This window comes from Jaculus jaculus, chromosome 9 (genome assembly GCF_020740685.1).
Source record: "Jaculus jaculus isolate mJacJac1 chromosome 9, mJacJac1.mat.Y.cur, whole genome shotgun sequence".
NCBI classification, from domain to species: Eukaryota; Metazoa; Chordata; class Mammalia; order Rodentia; family Dipodidae; genus Jaculus; species Jaculus jaculus.
Window position 1 is genome coordinate 39,956,523 of NC_059110.1, and position 19,776 is coordinate 39,976,298.

Sequence of the window (19,776 nt, forward strand, 5' to 3'; positions counted from 1 at the left end):
AGAGGGCCATCCAAGTACATGACACATACAGAATGCCAAATATAAAAGACCACAAAAGAAATTACCCACATAAGATTTCAGAAAAAAAAAAAAAACTGCACACAGAAAATACAAATAAAGGGTACAACAGTTGTAAGAGAGAAATAGCTCATCACTTACATAGTGCAAGACAATCAGAATAACATCCGATTTGTCAATAAAACTCTAAAAGTCAAAACAACTTGGAATAGGGTATTTAAAATATTCAAATATCATGAATGCCAACTCTGTTATGCACAGCAAAATTATCCCTCATAATAGATGAGAAAGAAATCTTTCCATGATAAAAGCCAGCTATGTGAATACATGAGCACCAAGCCAGCCCCAGAGAGAATATTGGATGGAATTCTTGACAATGAACATAAGAATGAACATACTCAAGAGGCTACAGAAGGAAGAATATAATAAGCAAAGTTAGAATAGTTATTAAAGCAAATAAAGATCAAGAAAACAGCAAAATCTACAAAAATATTCAACCTAACAGGGATTGATTCACACCTCTCAATTATAACTGTGAATGTCAATGGACTCAACTTCTCAATCAAACGATACAGGGTGGGCTGGAGAAATGGCTTAGAAGTTAAGCACTTGCCTGTGAAGCCTAAGGACTCCGGTTTGAAGCTCAGTTCCCCAGGACCCCGTTAGCCAGATGCACAAGGGAGCACACGCGTCTGGAGTTTGTTTGTAGTGGCTGGAGGCCCTGGGGCGCCCATTCTCTCTCGCTCTCTCTCTCTCTGCCTCTTTCACTCTCTCTGTCTGTCATTCTCAAATAATAAAAATAGACCAAATTAAAAAAAAATACAGAGTAACAAGCTGGATCAGAAAACAGGATCCACCCATTTGCTATCTTCAAAGGAGCCACCTTAGCATTAGACAGACCCTACCTTAGGCTAAAAGGATGGCAAAAGGTAGTCCAAGCATATGGAAATAGGAAACAACAGATGTGGCTATACTCAAATCTAACAAAAATAGACTTTTCAACCAAAAGTGTCAAGAGAGATAAAGAAGAATACTTTATACTCATCACAGAAATAATTCAACAAGAGGATATCACAATCCTAAACATATTTGTACCAAACACAGCCACACTAAGTTTTGCAAACTAAAATCTACTATATATTAAATTAGAAATAAATCTCAACACAATAATAGTGAGTGGGCTTTAATGCTCTACTATCATCAATCTAGATCATCTAAACAGAAAATAATGTAGTTAAATGGCACAATAGATCAAATGGACTTAACAAGCATCTACAGAACACTCCACCCAAACTATACAGAATACATTCTTCTCAGCATATTGTGGAATGTTCTCTAAAATTGATCATGTATTAGGACCCCAAACAAGTTTCCACAAATTTAGGAAAATTGATGTATTATTTGTCTTAAATCTTACCACAATGCAATACAGCCACAAATTAACAAAAGAGAAAAAATAGAAAATATGCAAAACCCTGAAGATTAACATACCAAAACCTATAGGACACAATGAAGACAACCATAATAGAGGTTTGTAGCTCTAAATTCCTACATTATAAAAACAGAGATATCTCAAGTGAATCATTTAATGATAAACTGAAGGCTTTGGAAAACAAGAACAATCCAAATCCAAGACAATCAGACAAAGAAATAATCAAGATTAGGGCAGAAATCAATGAGTTAGAAAAGAAGAAGAGAATTTTTTAAATTAATGAAACAAGAGCTTGTTTTTCAAATAGATAAGCAAGATTCATGAACCCCTATCCAAATCAGCCAAAAGAAAAAGAGCAAAAAGAAAAATCAATAAGATTAGACATTAAAAGGGTGATATTGTAACAGGTCCCAATTAAAATGAGAGACTCATAAAAACATAGCTCAAAACTATATTCTGCCATAGCAAAAAATCTGGAAGAAATTGGTAAATTTTATGACACATATGATCTACCAAAGTTAAACCCAGAGCAGAAAACTAATCTAAATAGAATATAATAATCTAATGAGATTGAAGTTGTAATTAAAAATCTCACAGCTTAAAAAAATGTCCAGGCTCAGATGGATTCACTGTTGAATTCTGTGGGAACTTTAACAAAAAACTGAAACTACTACTCTCTAAATTTCACTAAATTGAAACAGAAGGAATGATCCCTAGATCCTTCTATGAAGCCATCATTATAATAATACAAACCAAAGGCTCAAACAGAAAAGTATAGCCCAATATCCTTGATGAATTCAAAAGCAAAATTTCTCAATAAAATCCTTGCAAATTAAATTCAAGAGCACATCAAAAATATCATCCAGGGCTGGAGAGATGGCTTAGCGGTTAAGCGCTTGCCTGTGAAGCCTAAGGACCGCGGTTCGTGGCTCGGTTCCCCAGGTCCCACGTTAGCCAGATGCACAAGGGGGCGCACGCGTCTGGAGTTCGTTTGCAGAGGCTGGAAGCCCTGGCGCGCCCATTCTCCCTCTCTCCCTCTGTCTTTCTCTCTGTGTCTGTCGCTCTCAAATAAATAAATAAAAAATATTTTAAAAAAAAACAATGTAACTTAAAAAAAAAATTTAAAAAAATATCATCCATTTTGATCAAGTGGTTCCATTCCAAAGATGCAGGGATGATTAAGCATACAGAAATCTGTAAATGTAATACATCATATAAATAAAATTAAGAACAGAAATCACATGATCATTTCAATATTTACAGAAGATTCCTTCAACAAAAGACATTACTTTATGATGAAAATAATGGAGCATTTCAGGATGGAGCTATCATATTGCAACATAATAAAGGCTATATATAACAAACTAAAGCCAATATCTTACTAACTTGGGAAATCTTGAATCATTTCATTAAGTTCTGGACCAATACAGGAATGTCCACCTTTCTCACTGCTATTTAACATAGTATTAACGTTTTAGCTAAAACAATAAGACAAGACAAAAATTAAAAGGCAGATAAATTGGAAAGGAAGAAGTAAAACTAACCATATGTGCAGATAATGATTCTGTATTTTAGAGATCCTAAAGCCTCTGCCAAAATCTCCTAGAACTAATGAAACACTTTCATTAAAGTAACAGGATAGAAATTTAACACATGGAAACTGGTAGCCTTCTTACTAACCAATGACAAACATTCTAAAAAAAAAAAAAAAATTCAGAGAAACAGTTCCATTTACAATAGTCCTCCCAAAATTAAGTATCTTGGAATATCCATTACTGAGGTATGGTAAAGCTTCTACAATGAAAACATTAAAACATGAAAGAAAAAATTGAGGAAGTCCTGATAATATGGAAAGATCTCCAATGCTCATGGACTGGAAGAATTAATATAATAAAAATGGCCTTCCTACCAAAAGTAATAGGCATATTCCATGCAATTTCAATCAAAATACAAACACTATTCTTCACATAAATACAAAAAAATTTCAAAATTAATATGGAAGCATACAAGTCCATAAGTAGCCAAAAATGTCCCCAGCCAAAAGAATACTGCTGTTGGTATCACCATAGCTGATTTAAAAATATACAGCAAAGCCATAGTAACAAAAACTTCATGGTACTAGCAAAAAAGAAAAAAAAAAGAAAGACACATAAATTAATGGAATAGAAAAGTTTCAAATATAAGTTCTAGTAAGTACATCTACCTAATCTTTGACAAAGGGGCCAAAAATGTATATTGAAGAAAAGACAGCATTTGCAACAGTGTTGTAGAAGCTGGATAAGTACTTGTGGAAGAATGAATCTAGACCCTCTTCTCTGACCCTGTACAAAATCCACCTCCAAGTGGATCAGGGGAATATAGAACAAAGGCACATGTAAGAATTGCTGGGACATTTGAAAGAAAATAAATCTGTGCTGAAAAGAAGTTATTAAATCTTGAGAAGCTATGTACTAGTATAAAAATCTCCTACTGGGCATGGTGGCACACACCTTTAATCCAAGCACTTGGGAGGCAGAGGTAGGAGGATCACCATGAGTTCAAGGCCACCCTGAGACTACATAGTGAATTCCAGGCCAGTCTGGACTAGAGTGAAACCCTACCTCAAAAACAAAACAAAACAAAATATATTCTGCTCCATCAACTGAGTAGAGAGTTCCCAAAGGAAGAAATACCAATGGCCACTAATTACATAAAAAAATGTTCAGAGGGGCTGAAGAGATTGCTCAGTACTTAAAAGGAGCTTGCCCATAAAGCCTAACAACCAGGATTCAGTTCCCTTGTACCCACATAAAGCCAGATGCACAAAGTGGCACATCACCTGGAATTTATTTGCAGTGGCTGGAGGTACTGGCACTCTCTGTCTCTCTTATCTCTCTCTGCTTGCAAATAACTAAATAAAAATACTTTTAAAAAGATGTTCAACATCTTTATCCATCCAATAAATGAACATTAAAATGGCTGAGATTCCAGTTCACTCCACTCAGGATGGCATTCGTCACAAAATAAAATGACAACTGACAAGGGTGTGGGGAAATAGGAATCTCATCCACTGTTGGGATTGAAAACTTGTACAGTCACTATGGAACTCAGTATGGGGACTCCTTAAAATCTGAAAATAGATCAAAGCTATACCACTCTTCTGGACATATGCCGTCTACTGAGAACTCTCTACTACAGAGATAATTGCTTACCTCTGTTTGTTGCTGATCTATTCATAATAGCTAGGAATTGGAATCTGCCCAGACGTCCATCAACTGATGAATGGATAATGAAGATATGGTACATATACACAATAGAATTTTATTGAGTGGTAAGAAAAAATAAAATAATGAAATTTACAGTAAAATATATGGACTTAGAAAAGCTCATACTAAGCAATGTTGCACAGTCTCAGAAAGACAAATGCTGCATATTCTATCTCATATGCAGTTCCTAATATGGAACAGCTTGATTTCTTTATGTTATAGTAAACATCCATAGTTTGGGCAAGAAACTGGAATGAGGCTAGGAGGGATGGAAAACAGGGAGGGATGAGAAGAGTGTATACTTGATAGGCAAGTGAAAAGATGAAATATAGGAGGTGAAAGGAGGGATCTGTGGAGTACGAGAGTTGGAGAGGGACCATTCTCAAAATTCATAATATAAATCAGTACCATAGAAAAGTTCCCTTTTGGGCTAGAGAGATGGCTTAGTAGTTAAGGCATTTGCCTCAGAAGCCTAAGGACCCATGTAAGCCAGACATACAAGCTGACACAAGCACATAAGGTCACACATGCACACAAGTTGGCACACACATCTGGGGTTCAATTATGGTGGATAGAAGTCTTAGTGCTTCTCTATTTCTCTCTTACTCTTGCTCTGTCGCATAAAAACAAAACAAAACAAAAGGCCAGTGTTTTGAGCTTGCCTCAAAAAAAAAAAAAAAGAAAAGAAAAGTTCCCTTTAATTAGTTAATTAAAAGATATATAAGGGGAGGGGTTGTCCTAGCAGAATACCCTATAAGGGATGGAGAAAGCTTAACTTAAAACCACAGGCTCTGACTAGTAAATCTGAGTGCCAGAAGTGGGTTACCTCCCACAGTATGCTGTTGGCCCATGAGGTCCCCAAAACAATTCAGTCCATTGCCAAAGCACTTGGTTACTCACCTGATCCAAATGGTAAGACCATATTGCTGAAGACACCACAGGCTGAAGTCACAGGACATCAAGATATCATGCTGGAACTCAAAAGGAAGCCAGCTTCCTACTAGGTAGTCCTGATAGTGCTGCAAAGTACTATGTGAGCTGCTGGGCGATAATGATGAACAGGGATCATGCAAACTACAAAATCAACTATCTGTGCAAGACATACTCACCTGTGCAATAGTGGCACAAAGGTTATGGGAGTAATCAACTTCTCTCTGGATATTAGGCCGAATCAGTGGGAGGAAATTCATATCTGGTTCCGAGAACAAAGTCAGAAGCCTTTGGATAGGAAAGGAAGGCCATACACTCTAAAGGGAAGCTCCCACTGTTCTAAGATGAGAGGTTATGTCCATCATTTTTTTTAAATGGCTGTTCTTATCCTCTTTGATCTGTATTGCTTTCACTCTTGGTTGGAAATTCTCCTTACTAAAGATGGCAGGAAATACCTGGGAGACCCAAGATCCATCAGTACAACAAGAACAGGAAGCCTTCTGCCTATTAGGAGATAATCCATCTCTATCACATCTACCAGGTCCCAAGAGACATCACAGAAGAGCATGAGTGCTTCTGTCACTGCTAGCCTGAAAAGCTCCTCCAAGAAGATGGCATTAGGCACTGAGGAGACCCAAAACTCATGAGAGCAGAAAACTCAGAGATATACAAAACTTAAACTAAATGAGACTTATAACCTACCCTTCAAGAAGAAGAAGAGAGGCAGAAAGACTGTAAGAGCCACAGGGTGATAAGGAGTACCCTGAGGCAATGCCTCCCTCCCACAGAGAATAACTGGGGCATTAATGACCACATGGCAAGTTCCAGTAACCCCACTGAGGAAGTGCTTCAGTGGAATGGGCTTAGGGAGGAGGGAACATAGAGTATAACCCCATGGGAATGTGACAAATATGTTCATATAGTAAAGTTCACAATAATTTATTATTTTATGAGAGAAAGAGAGAGAGAGAACAAGAGACAAAGCAAGAGAAAGTGAGTGAATTGGCACACGAGGGCCTCTAGCCATTGGAACCAAACACCAGACCCACGTGCCGCCTTGTGTGCAAGCATCACCTGTGCATCTGGCTTATGTGGGTTCTGGGGAGGTGAGCTTGGGTCCTTAGACTTTGCAGTCAAGTGTCCCAAACACTAAGTCATCTTTCCAGCCTCACAATATATTTTTTTTAAGCTGGAAGTCAGTACTTCATGAGATGTCAGCATACTCTACATATAAGAATATGCTTGGCAGGGATGAATATGTGCTGGCAACCCAACTCTTCTCATGTTTCTAGAACAAAATTGAAACCATATTTCCAAGGGGTGCAAACATCGATGGCTATGTGCCTTATAAACAGAAACACAGACAGAACGGCAGTGCTCTCTGATCCTCACTCACTTTTATGTGAAGTCCAAAAATGTGTCGGTTGAAGGAGGCTTCCGAATCCATTTCCCTAAGCAGACAGGGACTCAGATGTCCACAGTAGGGGCAGAACATTCTCTAGGCAAAAGTGAAAATAAACAAAACTACACTTAGGTTCCACTTGAAAGACATGAAACCATTGCTGAATCATGGGTGTCAAATGTGTAAACACAAGTCAGAGATAAACTCAAGGTTTCATTCAAGTGGCAAGGCTTGTGCTGTCATCTGTCCTTTGTCCTTAACTAGGGGCTAGTTCACTGTAGCCAAAGTACTTCCTAATTCCTCTCTACTTAATTTCCTCCAAGAGCTTTATCATTATCCACAAGGCACCACAAATTTCAGCTCCTCATCCTTTGGAGCTTCATTTCTCACCTTCCTAATTTCCATAATATGTTGGAGTCATACCAAGTGTCTTTCACTTCCAAGAAAGCTTCCTGGGTCTTTCTACATATAACACTTTGCCTGTCTGGGAAAAAACAAAAAAGCCCTTCCCATCAGTGGCCAGTCACCTGGCTAACTTATATCCAGTTTTCACATCCCAACTTCAATACCACTTCTTCCAGAAAGATGACTCCCACCTCACTTAGTATTATAATCCTTTCCAGGTCCATCCATTTCTCTGCAAATTTCATTTTTCTTTACCACTGAATAGAACTCCATTGTGTAGATGTACCATATCTTTATTATCCACTCATCTGTGGATGGATATCTAGGATGGTTCCAGTTCCTACCTATTGTGAGAAGCAATAAACATGGTTGTGCAAGGATCTCTAAGGTAATGAGAAGAGTCATTAGGGTATATGCCTAGGAGTGCTATAGCTGGATCATATGGCAAATCTACTTTTAGCTGTTTCAAGAACCTCCACACTGACTTCCACAATTGTTGTACCAGATTACATTCCCACCAACAGTGTAGAAGTGTTCCCCTTTTACTGCACCCTCACCAACATTTATTGCCATTTGTTTTTTGTTTCGTTTGTTTGTTTTGTTTTTTTTGATGGTAGCCATTCTGACAGGAAAGAGATAGAATCTCAAGGTAGTTTTAATTTGCATTTTCCTGATGGCTAAGGATGTAGAACATTTTTTTAGATGTTTATATGCCATCTGTATTTCTTCCAGTGAGAACTCCCTATTTAGTTCCATAGCCCATTTTTTGATTGGGTTGTTTGATTTCTTATTGTTCTGTTTTTTGAGTTCTTTGTATATTCTGGATATTAATTCTCTGTCAGATGTGTAGCTGGCAAATATTTTTCTCCCTTTCTGTAGGTTGTCTCTTTGCTCTATTCACAGTGTCCTTTGCTGTACAAAAGCTTTGTTATTTCATGAGATCCCAGTAGTTGATTAGTGGTTTTATTTTCTGAGCAATTGGGGTTATATTCAGAAAGTTATTACCTATGTGAATATGTTGAAGGGTTTCCGCTACCTTTTCCTCTAGCAATGTCAGAGTTTCAGATCTGATATTAAGGCCCCTGATCCACTTGAACTTGATTCTTGTGCATTGGATAAAGACAAGGATCTGTTTTCATCTTTCCACATATAGATATGCGAATTTCCCAGCACTACTTGTTGAAGAGGCTGTCTTTCCTGCAAGGAATTTTTTTTTGGCATTTTTGTCAAAAATCAGATATCTGTAGCTTCCTGGATTAACATCTGGGTCCTCTATTCTGTTCCATTGATCTACATGCCTGTCTTTGGGCCAATACCATGCTGTTCTTGCCACTGTGGCTTTGTAATATAACTTAAAATCGGGTGTGATGATAACACCAACCTTATTTTTGTTGCTCAAAATTGTTCTGGCTATTCGAAGTTTTTGTGATACCAAATGAATTTTAGGTTTGTTCTTTCTATTTCTGTGAAGAATGCCATTGGAATTTTAATTGGGGTTGCATTAAATGTGTAGATTGCTTTTGGTAAGATTGACATTTTCACAATATTGATTCTTCCAACCCAAGAACATGGGGTGTCTTTCCAATTCCTTGTGTCTTCTGAGATTTCTTGCTTGAGGGTTTTAAAGTTCTAATTGTAGAATACCTTCACTTCTTTGGTTAAGTGTATTCCAAGGTACTTTCTTCATTTTCTTTTTTTGAGGCAATTGTGAATGGGAGAGATTCCCTGATTTAATCCTCTGCATGTTTCTTGTTAGTATATAGGAAGGCTACTGATTTCTGTGTATTTATTTTGTATCCTGATACATTGCTAAAAGTGTTTATCAGCTTTACCAGTTTGCTGGTAGAGTTTTTAGGGTCTTTTATGTATGGAATCATATCATCTGCAAATAGTGATAATTTGATCTCTTCCTTTCCAATTTGTATCCATTTTATGAGTGTCTCTTACCTTATTGAATTTATTGATTCCCTTTTTGATTTCTTCAGTGACCCATTAATCATTTCATAGTGTATTGTTTAGTGTCCATGAATTTCTGTATGCTCTATAGCTTTTCTTGATGCTGATTTGCATTTTAATCCCACCGTGGTCAAATAGAGTACAAGGCATAATTTCACTTTTCCTGTATTTGTGGAGATTTGCTTTGTGTCCTAATATATGGTCTATTTTAGAGAATGTTCCATGTGCTGCTGAGAAAAATGTATATTCTGCAGCATTTGGATGGAATGTTCTGTAAATATCTCTTTAGTCCATTTGTTCCATGAAATCACTTACCTCAGATGTCTCTCTGTTTATTTTTTTGCCAGGATGACCTGTCAATTGATGATAGTGAGGTATTGAAGTCTCCTAGTACAATTGCGTTTGATGTTATCTGGGACCTTAAGTCTAACAGTGTTTATTTGATGAAGCTGGGAGCCCCCATGTTATGTTTAGGATTGTAATGTCCTCCTGTTGGAGTGTTCCTTTAATCAATATAAAATGACCTTCTTTATCTTTCCTCACTAATGTTAGTGTGAAGTCTATCCTGTCAGATATTAGGATAGCAACACCTGCTTACTTCCCAGGCCCATTTGCTTGAAATACCATTTTCTACCCTTTTACCCTAAGGTGGTATCTATCTTTTATTGAGAGATGAGTTTGCTAGAGGCAACAAATGGCAGGATCCTGCCATTTAATCCAGTCTGCAAGCATGTTTCTTTTGGTTGGTACATTGAAGCCATTGATATTAAGAGTTATTATTGAAAGGTATGAATTTATTCTTACCATTCTTCTTGTTTTGTAGTGTTTCCTGTTTTCCCTTTGTTCATTTGTTTTCACTGCTATTTAAGTGTGGTTAACTTTTTCCTATTTCCTCCTGTGTGTGTTTTGCTTTCTGTTTAGCATGAAGAATTCCTTTAAGTATTTTCTGTAGAGCTGGTTTAGTTGTCATAAATTCCTGTAGCCTGTTTTTGTTATGGAATGTACTTATTTTATTTCTCCATCAATTTGGATAGATAGCTTTGCAGGATAAAGTAATCTTGGTTGACAGTTGTTATCTTTCAGAACTTGGAATATTTCATTCCAATCTCTTCTGGCTTTTAAAGTTTGTGTTGAATAATCAGAAGTTATTCTGATGGGCTTGCCTTTGTAGGTTACTTGCTTCTTCTCTCTAACTGTTTTCAATATGTTTCCTTTGGTTTGCGTGTTTAGTAGTCTAATTATAACATGGTGAAGGGAGGTTCTTTCCAGGTTTTGTCTGTTTGGTGTTCTAAAAGCTTTTTGTATCTGTATTGGTATTTCTTTCCTAATTTGGGGAAATTTTTCTTCTATGATTTTATTGAAAACACCTACTAAGCCTCTAGACTAAAATTCTCCTCCTTCTGTTATACCCTGAATTCTTATGTTCGATTTTTTTTTAATTTTTTTGTTTATTTTTATTTATTTATTTGAGAGCGACAGACAGAGAGAGAAAGACAGATAGAGGGAGAGAGAGAGAATGGGTGCGCCAGGGCTTCCAGCCACTGCAAACGAACTCCAGACGCTGCGCCCCCTTGTGCATCTGGCTAATGTGGGTCCTGGGGAATCAAGCCTTGAACTGGGGTCCTTAGGCTTCACAGGCAAGCGCTTAACCACTAAGCCATCTCTCCAGCCCTGATCTTTTCATAGTGTCCCAAATATCTTAAAATTCCCACTCATGCCTTGTTCTTCACTCATCTTTCTCTTTGTTGGACTGTATTATGTCTGCCACCTGGCCTAGTTTAGATATTCTATTCTCTCCTTCATCCATTCTACTGGTGAGACTTTCCAGAAGTTTTTTTTTTTTTTTTTTTTCTAATTTCACTGACTGTACTCCTCAGAGCTAGGATTTCAGCCTGTTTTTCTTCAATATTTCTATTTCCTTGCTCATGTGTGGGGCTCCTTCCCGGTCAGGTAGTGCCGAGGGAAGGACCAGGCCTGCTGGTTCCTCCCTAAGGGTTGAGGGGATGATGAGTGTCGGACGACTCAGAAACCTCTCCTGGCCACCGAAGAAAAACCACACTGAGTCGGGAGTCTTTTTGATGCAGAAACTCACAGAAACCACTCTTTATTACTCTGAGCAGTTGCCTATATCATGTTGGGGACGAAGGCGGGAATTTTAGGATGAGGGAAGAGGTAAGGAACAATAGTAAACTGTAACTATTGAAATGGTAATTACAATTGCCACTGTGGAGGTAGCAGGCCAGAAGCCATTAGGTGTCTTGCTGAGTCCTAGCTGGCCAGAGACAGGTCGCCAAACTTTAGCTAGGCTCAGGAAGTTCCACTAGGCCTCACGCCTGGGCCTTTCAGGGCCCAACACTCATGTCTTATAATGACCTCTTTAGTTCATCAAGCTGGTTTCCTGTGTTCTCTTTCAGAAGTTTGTTTTCTACTTTAATTTCTTAGTTTTCTTCTTTGATTCCCTTCATGCCTTCTCTGATTTCTCTGAGCATAGATACCATCATTTCCTTGAAATCTGTGTCATGCATTTTATCTAAAACAGTCTTATTGGTGATCACTTCTGATGGATTTAATTTTTGGTGGGTCTGTATTGTCTTGATTATTTGAGTTTCTTGTATTATGTTGTAGTGACTTTTGCATCTTGAGTTGATTTGATGCTTGGGTTTTCTACTTATCTGCAGTGTTCCCAGACATGGCAATCCACCTCTATATACTGTCAGGATATGAATTCAAGGTGCCAGTTGTAGCTCTTGTCCCTAATCAAGCCATAGAAGTAATCCTAGGTTTTGAGTTTGCTTGCTAAGCAAGTATTCTAGTAGACTGGGTGGAATAATTTACTGGCAAATTCTAAACTTCAACCGAGTAGCATACACAATAAAAACCAGTACAAAGTATGCAATTATGTGGATTAAAACAGATAGTCTTATGAAGGGAAGGGTGTGTGTTGTTCTACACCCTTAATCTTGTCAGTTGGGAAGTAGATATTTCTGTTTTGAATTGGGTTCCATGTTAACCTGGTTCTAGATCAGACCCTGCCCCAATAATGACAGAAGCAACAGACAAAGGTGGTATAAATACGAAAGCATCAAAGGCAACAATATTCAACCCCCAAATACAGGTAATTTGGAAATGGTAAAGCCAACCAAGAATATATAACCTATAACCTTCCCTGACAAGAGAAGAGTCTAACTCTCCTAATGCAGGCCTGTGTACCTTTCTTTTTTTTGTCAGTCAGCCTCATTACCCTTTGGGGTGGCTTCCAATCTCACGAATGCTGAGTGCCCACCTGGATCTAAGTCCCTTGCTGGTGATGTGCTGTGGAGCTGGAGTTCTGGTCAGCTGGGCTGGCTGCTCTGCCACTGGGGGCTGAATGCCGTAGGTTCGTGGTTCTGATGGTGGAGGATGGGAGAGTTTAGACTTCTGGAGTTGCTTGCATTTTCAGTAGCTCCTTAGTTGAACTCAGCTTTCTTTACTTTGCAAGAAGGCTGATGGAGTTGAAAAATCTGTTGTTTGTACTGTGCTGCTGCTGCTGCTGCTGCTGCTACTGCAGCCGCCTGGCATGCCTGGTGGGACGGTGGCTGGGCAGGAGCACAGAGCACAGATGGAGGGCTGCAAGTGCCTCAGTGGGACTCTGGCCCTTTTCCTCCCTTCTGGTGCATCTTGGTCTTTCTGGCTTCTCCTCTGTGTCTAATAACCTATACTCCTTCACTTTTTAGAAGAGTGGATTTTGTTGGGGTTTTGTTCAAATCCCATCCCAGGCTGGTTTGGCATGGTTCGTATGCCACCATCTTACCCAGAAGTCCCCCATACTCTTTAAGAGTAGAAATTACTATCTGGCTTTCATTAAGCATAGTTTTCAAGTTCTGAATTTTCTTGTATACATAGTCTATTCTTTTTTTTTTTTTTAGAACAACTCAGCAAAATAAAATTCCGGTTTATTGTTGGACATTGTTTCACACATACATCAAACAGGCCAAAAAAGGAAAACAGTAACTTCATAGACAAAAAAGGAAAAAAAGAAACCTTTTATCTTTGGCCTTTTTAACCATCTCATACAAACCAACCACTTATAGTACAGCTAGGTACATACACAAAAAAAGTTACTGGAATGCTCTGAATACGATTTATTTTTGTTGTTGTTGTTATTTTTTGTTTTTTTTTTTAACAAGGTTTTATTTTTTTCCTTTGAGATTATAATGAACATGGTCATACCACAAGTAAAGTCAGAAGTAGGATAGAGAACGCTCTGAAGGCTGGTCTGGTCATCTGTTATCATTAAAAATGGCTGACCCCTAACAATATGTACAAAAATAGAAAATGTAAATAAAAAATGCAAACAAATTTTCCTTTTAAAGTACTTTTAAGAAAAAAAGCAGGGCCTCGGAAGTTTTGGTTTTCTCCTCCTCTGTTGCAAATTCTCATTGTGGTTTTGGCAGGGTGGTGAGGAGCGTGTGTCGCCTGCGGGCGGCGCTGCCGTGGCTGGCGGGCGGGTGAAGGTCACCACGTTTAGGTCCTGAGACGGGAAGTGGAGGGCGAATAGGTCACGGTGGCCTTTTTTCAATGACTTTTCCTTTTTTTTAGGTCCTGAGACGGGAAGTGGAGGGTGAATATGTCACGGTGGCCTTTTTTCAATGACTTTTCCTTTTTTTTAGGTCCTGAGACGGGAAGTGGAGGGCGAATAGGTCACGGTGGCCTTTTTTCAATGACTTTTCCTTTTTTTTAGGTCCTGAGACGGGAAGTGGAGGGTGAATATGTCACGGTGGCCTTTTTTCAATGACTTTTCCTTTTTTGCTGTCTAGTCATCCTCATCAGTCTTCTGCTTCTTGGTATCAACATCATCATCCTCATCATCTTCAGCTTCCCACTTGCCCGTAGCTGCCTCCGCCTCCTCATCTTCATCTCCATCCTCTTCCTGACCATCACCTTCTTCCTCCTCCTCCGCTTCCTCCCCACCTTCTTCTTCTTCATCTACCTCGTTGTCAGCCTCCTGTTCCCCATTTTCCTCATTAGCATTCCCGTTGGCAGGGGCTTCTCTTCCATTCTCTGCCTCCTCCACGACTTCCTTCTTTCCCTTCAAGTCCTTGGTGGCGATCTCGGAGCTGGTGTCCGCAGCCGCGTCTGACATGGTGGGGCGCCGGGGAGCCGGTGCCGCGGGCCGAGGAGAAAGCGAGAGTTCGAAGACGGGCGAAAAGGCTGCCGGCGTCCGCGGCCGGAGAGAGGGAGGGAAGGCAGGCGGCGGAGGAGTCCGCAGCGAGCGGAGAGAGGGAGACCAGGAGCAATGCAAAGATGGCTTTTCTGAGCAGCCTGGGGGAGGGCGGTAGTCTATTCTTTACTCAAAACAAACTATTCATGTTAGAAATTTTAAAAATTATACCACTATTTATAGGCTATTTTAATGTTTTCAGTTAAAAAAAATTAAATTCACCTTAATGCCGATATATTCTTCAAAGTAAATAAAATGTTTTTTTTAAATTTATTCCACAAAATAAAGACTCACAGTCAATTATCATATTGAAAAAACTATGCTCAGTAGACAAAGCAAAAATCAGCTGTATTCTTCCTTAAACTTTCCTCTTAAATTCACCTTGATATTTAGTTCTTTAACTGGAAGAATCCCTACAGTTTTAAAAGGGATGCATAATTAACAGATATTCTCATTTTCAGTGTGTTGAAAATGTCCAATCTCAGGTGCTATGAGAGTTGCACTGTAGCTTAATGTGTCTCTCTTCCTCTGTCTTAGAACTGCATGAGCTTAAGGTGATGATAGAGGCAAAAGGACAAAGCAGTGCAACACAGGGTGACAGTATCCTATGATATCCTGGCTTTGTCTTCCACCTCATTTAGTTCACTGGTGGGGTTGAAATCTTGTATTTGTCTAAATAGGTGCATTTGTTCATGTTCTTTCTCTCCTGAGGGACAGCTATGATTCTTCTCAAGAACTAAGAGTGCCATTCCCCTAATATGGAAATCTCTCTGGGTACCAGCCCTGATTTCTCACACAGTTGTTGGCTACTATTCTATTTTTTCTTGTTCTTTTTTGATTGTCTCAGGTAATGCATATTTGTTTCTGCAGTGCTGATAGCATTTTCCCAATTGGTTTATTATCTTTGCTTAATATGTTTTTTATTATTTTTAAAATTTTTTTCTTTGTTTTTATTTATTTATTTGAGAGGGACAGACAGAGAGAGAAAGGTAGATAGAGAGAGAGAGAGAATGGGTGTGCCAGGGCCTCCAGCCGCTGTAAACAAACTCCAGATGTGTGCGCCCCCTTGTGCATCTGGCTAACAGGGGTCCTGGAGGATCGAGCCTTGAACTGGGGTCAGGCTTCACAACATTGGTTATTGATTATAATAGTGGCTTAACCACTAAGCCACCTCTACAGCCCTGTTTTTTTTTATTATTTTTGTTGACAACTTCCATAATTATAAATGATAAACCACGGTACTTCCTTCCCTCCACTTTCTCCTTTGCAACTCCACTCTCCATTATATCCCTTACCCCTCTCAATCAGTCATCTTTTCCTCCTGTTATGATGGTCTTGTGTAGGTAGTGTCAGGAACTGCGAGGTCATGGGTATCCAGGCTGTTTTGTGTCTGGAAGAGTGCATTTTAAGGAGTCCTACCTTTCTTTTGGCTCTCAGTCTTTCTGACACCTCTTCTGCAATGAACCCTGAGCCTTGAAAGGTGTGATAGAGACGTTTCAGTGCTTAGCACTTGCTGAGCACTCCTCTGTCACTTCTTCTCAGCACTATGGTGCCTTCTGAGTCATGCCAAGGTCACCACTATCTGAAAAGAGAAGATCCTCTAACCAAAAGTGAGAGTAGCATTAATATATGGGTATGAACATTTAAAAAAGTGTTTACTGGGCAGTTTGGTGACCATAGTGTATACATTTAACCACATACCAGTAGATGTTGCACCCTGAGGGCTTATGAGTTTCCCTGTCATAGCTTTCAGTATCAGGCACGTATTCCCTCCCTTGGAGCAGGCCTCCAGTTCAATTAGAGAGTGGTTGCTTTCTCTCATCACAGACATGACTTTATTGCATCTGTTTACTCTTTTGGCCTGGCTGGCAAAATTTAAGGTGTGCAGTGTCCACTGTTGTTTATCACCACTGGTTATTTCTCTCTCTGACATGGAACCATTTTCAGCATAGCTTTTTCCAGCTTTCTATCAGCTTATCTACACAGGGGAGGTTTTCAGCTCAGCTCAAGCAGTATTTCTCAACGACCTTGCAGCCCAAGTATGTGGAGTCTTCAGCAATAGAGTCTTACCATCTATTCCTGGTGGGAAACCAAGAGCTTCAGCAAGGGTCTGTAATGTTTTGGGAGGCAATAGGAAACTCCCTGGCCAATAACTTACTGGAAAGCATTCCATCCCTGGCACTGAAAATTTTATAATAACAATCTATACCTTCTGGGTGCACCATTGTCCAAAAAAGTAGGTTTCCATATAACTTATTCATATCCTCTTAGATTTTGGTTAACCCTCCCCACACCTTTGCTTTACTCAATTTCTTCCTCTCCCCTCACTTTCCACACCCAGTAATCTGTTCTTCTACTTACATATATACTTTTTCTGTTAGACTCTTTTGTCCCACCCCAAATAGCCCCATAGGGTGGAATTCATTTTGCAACAACCTCAGAACAGCTTTGCTTTTGGGGATCTACATTGGTTATGGGAAACATCTGGCATCCTCTTTTCTACTAGAGATGTTCTTTACTCTCAATTATCCCTCTGATCCACTGCCCTTAGGTTTGCCAGGCAAGAATTAGATATCGAAACTTATTATACTACTAAGTACCTAGTAGAGAGATGGTAAGCTCTCACATGATCTCTTCAAAGCCTCTCTCAGTTGCCTTGAATTTGGATAATCCCCCAATTATCTTCCTTAATAGTAAGATAGAAGGAGCACATAGTATAAATCAAAGAAAATCATTGCCACACCTCCATTCTCTGATGGCACAGTGTCTTCTTGATGTAGTCTGGGATGAATTATGGATCAGCAAAAACTCAGGGCCTCTGAACCTTACAGGTATGTATTTCTAAAAAAAATAAGGATATAGTTCTAGTTTAATGGGAATTAGAGTCAATAAAGACATCTGAATTTAATTATTATTGAGCATTTATAAGCTAGTAATGTTTGGATAAGTAATAAGACAAGTTACACTTATTGATTTATGCCATAGAAATTATCCATCTCACTTTTACTCTTGAAAATTAAAAATACCAACTGTGCGATTATAATTAATAACCAATGTTCAGCTAACAATGATGGCAAGTTATATGTTTCATGAGAGGATGGAATTCTTTAGTATTTTGTAAATTGCATTTTGTAGGCACACTCTCCTTTTGCTATCTGATGTTGGCCAGGAGGCAATGCCCACCCTCTGCTCATGCCATCATTTCCCTCTGCCATCATGGAGCTTCCCCTCAAGTCTGCAAGCCAAAATAAACCCTTTCCTCCTACGAGCTACTCATGGTCAGGTGTTTCCTGCCAGCAAAGTGAACCTGACTGCAACAGTAAAACTAGTGCAGAGAATTGGTGTCATTGCTGCTAGGAACATGACTATATGGCTTTTGGCCTTTTGGAACTCATTTGCAGAAGGAATGTGGAAGTATTTGAAACTTTGACATAAGAGATGCCTTGTCATGCTGTAAATACAGTTTGATGGGCCATTCTGGTCAGAGGTGAAAGTGAGGTGAGAAGGAGTTTTGCCTGGACTGGGCTAGAAACAGTTTGTGTGAGAGGCTTACAGAATTCTGCTTATCTGTGTCCTGAGAACTTATGCAGGGTTTCATTGAGTAGAAATGAATTGGTATATGAGAAGAGGGATGTGGAACAGAAAAAAATGAAATATTTGGACCAAAACTGTTGTCCATTCAGCTACCAACTGTTTGAGAGATTACAACTATTAAGATTTGGACAGCTGAAGTGCATTGGGACAACAGGAAGAATGCAGTCTTTTGAAGGGTCCTGAATGCTGAAGGAGTGAACTGTTCATCAAAGTATGCTTTATCCTAGCCAACCTGGTATTATGAAGTATAAAAAATGCAGGAAAGAGAGGGTCATTGATTTGCAACACAGCTTTGTATTTTGGAAATGGCCATGGGCATGTGAAGCAGGCTTGTTGGATTACCTGCATGTAGGCCTGATGAAGCCATGTGGATGGACTGTGGGTTACAGTGGAGACCCAATGGAGATGCCAGGACTATGGGATGGCTGCCAATGAAAGCTTCTGGCACAATATGGAGTTTGGGGGGACCGTGATTAGCCTAGCTGGTGGGGGGGATTGGAACTCCAGAGATTCATCTCTGGTTAAGGTTATTGGACTTAGAGCTACAGAGTTTGATGTTTGCCGTGTTTAACTCATATTGGTTGAATATTTCTTTACCATGTCCAATGCCATCTTTTGCAGTGTGAATTTTTATTGTGTGCATACTATGGTTAAAAGACCTTGGACTACAGGGATATTTGAACATCACTGGAATTGATAAAATTTATGGGGACTTTTAAAGTTGGATAAATGCATTGTATCTTACATCATGTGTGGTTATCAATTTATGGGGGCCAGGGGTGGAATATGGAAGTTCAATTCAAATGCCCCCCCCCAACAAATTTATATGTTCTGAATGCCTAGGTTCCCATCTGGTGGCAATTTTAAAATTGAAGCCTCCTGGAGGCAGTGTATTGTTGGGAGTCAGCTTATGGGTATTACAACCAGCTTCCCCTTAGCAGTGTTTGGCACATTCCCCTGTTGCTGTTGTTCATCTGGTGTTGGCCAGGAGGTGATGTCTACCATCTGCTCATGCCATCATTTTACCTGCTGTCAAGGCACTTCCTCTAGAGTCTCTAAGACAAAATAAACCCTTTCCTCCCACAAAAATTACAATTTTTAGGAACTACTTTCTTAAGTAGCAATATGATTAAAAAAAAACACACCGCAGCACTGAAGCAGACCAAAAATGAACCCAACATGGCTCAGGGAAATCTTGCGGAAGAGGGGGGCGGAAAGAATGTCAGAGTCACATGTTGGGTTATGATTTGCAGAGACATTTATCATACCAATAACTGAGGGCTAACTCCACAATGCACGACCCATTTTCATTAACAAGGAGAGTCTAATGGGAGGGGGTAGATCACAGATGAGCCTAAATAATGGTACCAAACTGCCTGTATTTACTGAAAAGAAAACTAATAAATTAAATTAAAAAAAAACACAGTCTAAATAAATCTTATATATTTTGTTCAAACATTTGATCCCAGAGATTTCATAAAGCTATTGCAACATACCTTGATACAGTCAGGTAAATTGCTTGCTTATATTCACATCTTGAGGCAGTGTCTATATCAGTACAATAACTGCACCAGATGTCATCTCTTAAATGACA

General features: G+C 39.2%; 1 protein-coding gene across 1 annotated transcript; it reads right to left on the bottom strand.

Annotated features, from left to right (window-relative positions):
- Positions 1–14,123: 14,123 nt before the first annotated feature.
- Positions 14,124–14,510, bottom strand: LOC123463581 (prothymosin alpha-like). Its single transcript, XM_045159726.1, has one exon. It carries the CDS (start codon positions 14,508–14,510, stop codon positions 14,181–14,183), a length of 330 nt encoding a protein of 109 aa, XP_045015661.1. The 3' UTR covers positions 14,124–14,180.
- Between the last annotated feature and the right edge of the window lie 5,266 nt (positions 14,511–19,776).

Coding starts and splice junctions, on each gene's coding strand:
- LOC123463581 (XM_045159726.1), bottom strand. CDS start 14,510: ATGTCAGACGCGGCTGCGGACACCAGCTCCGAGATCGCCACCAAGGAC.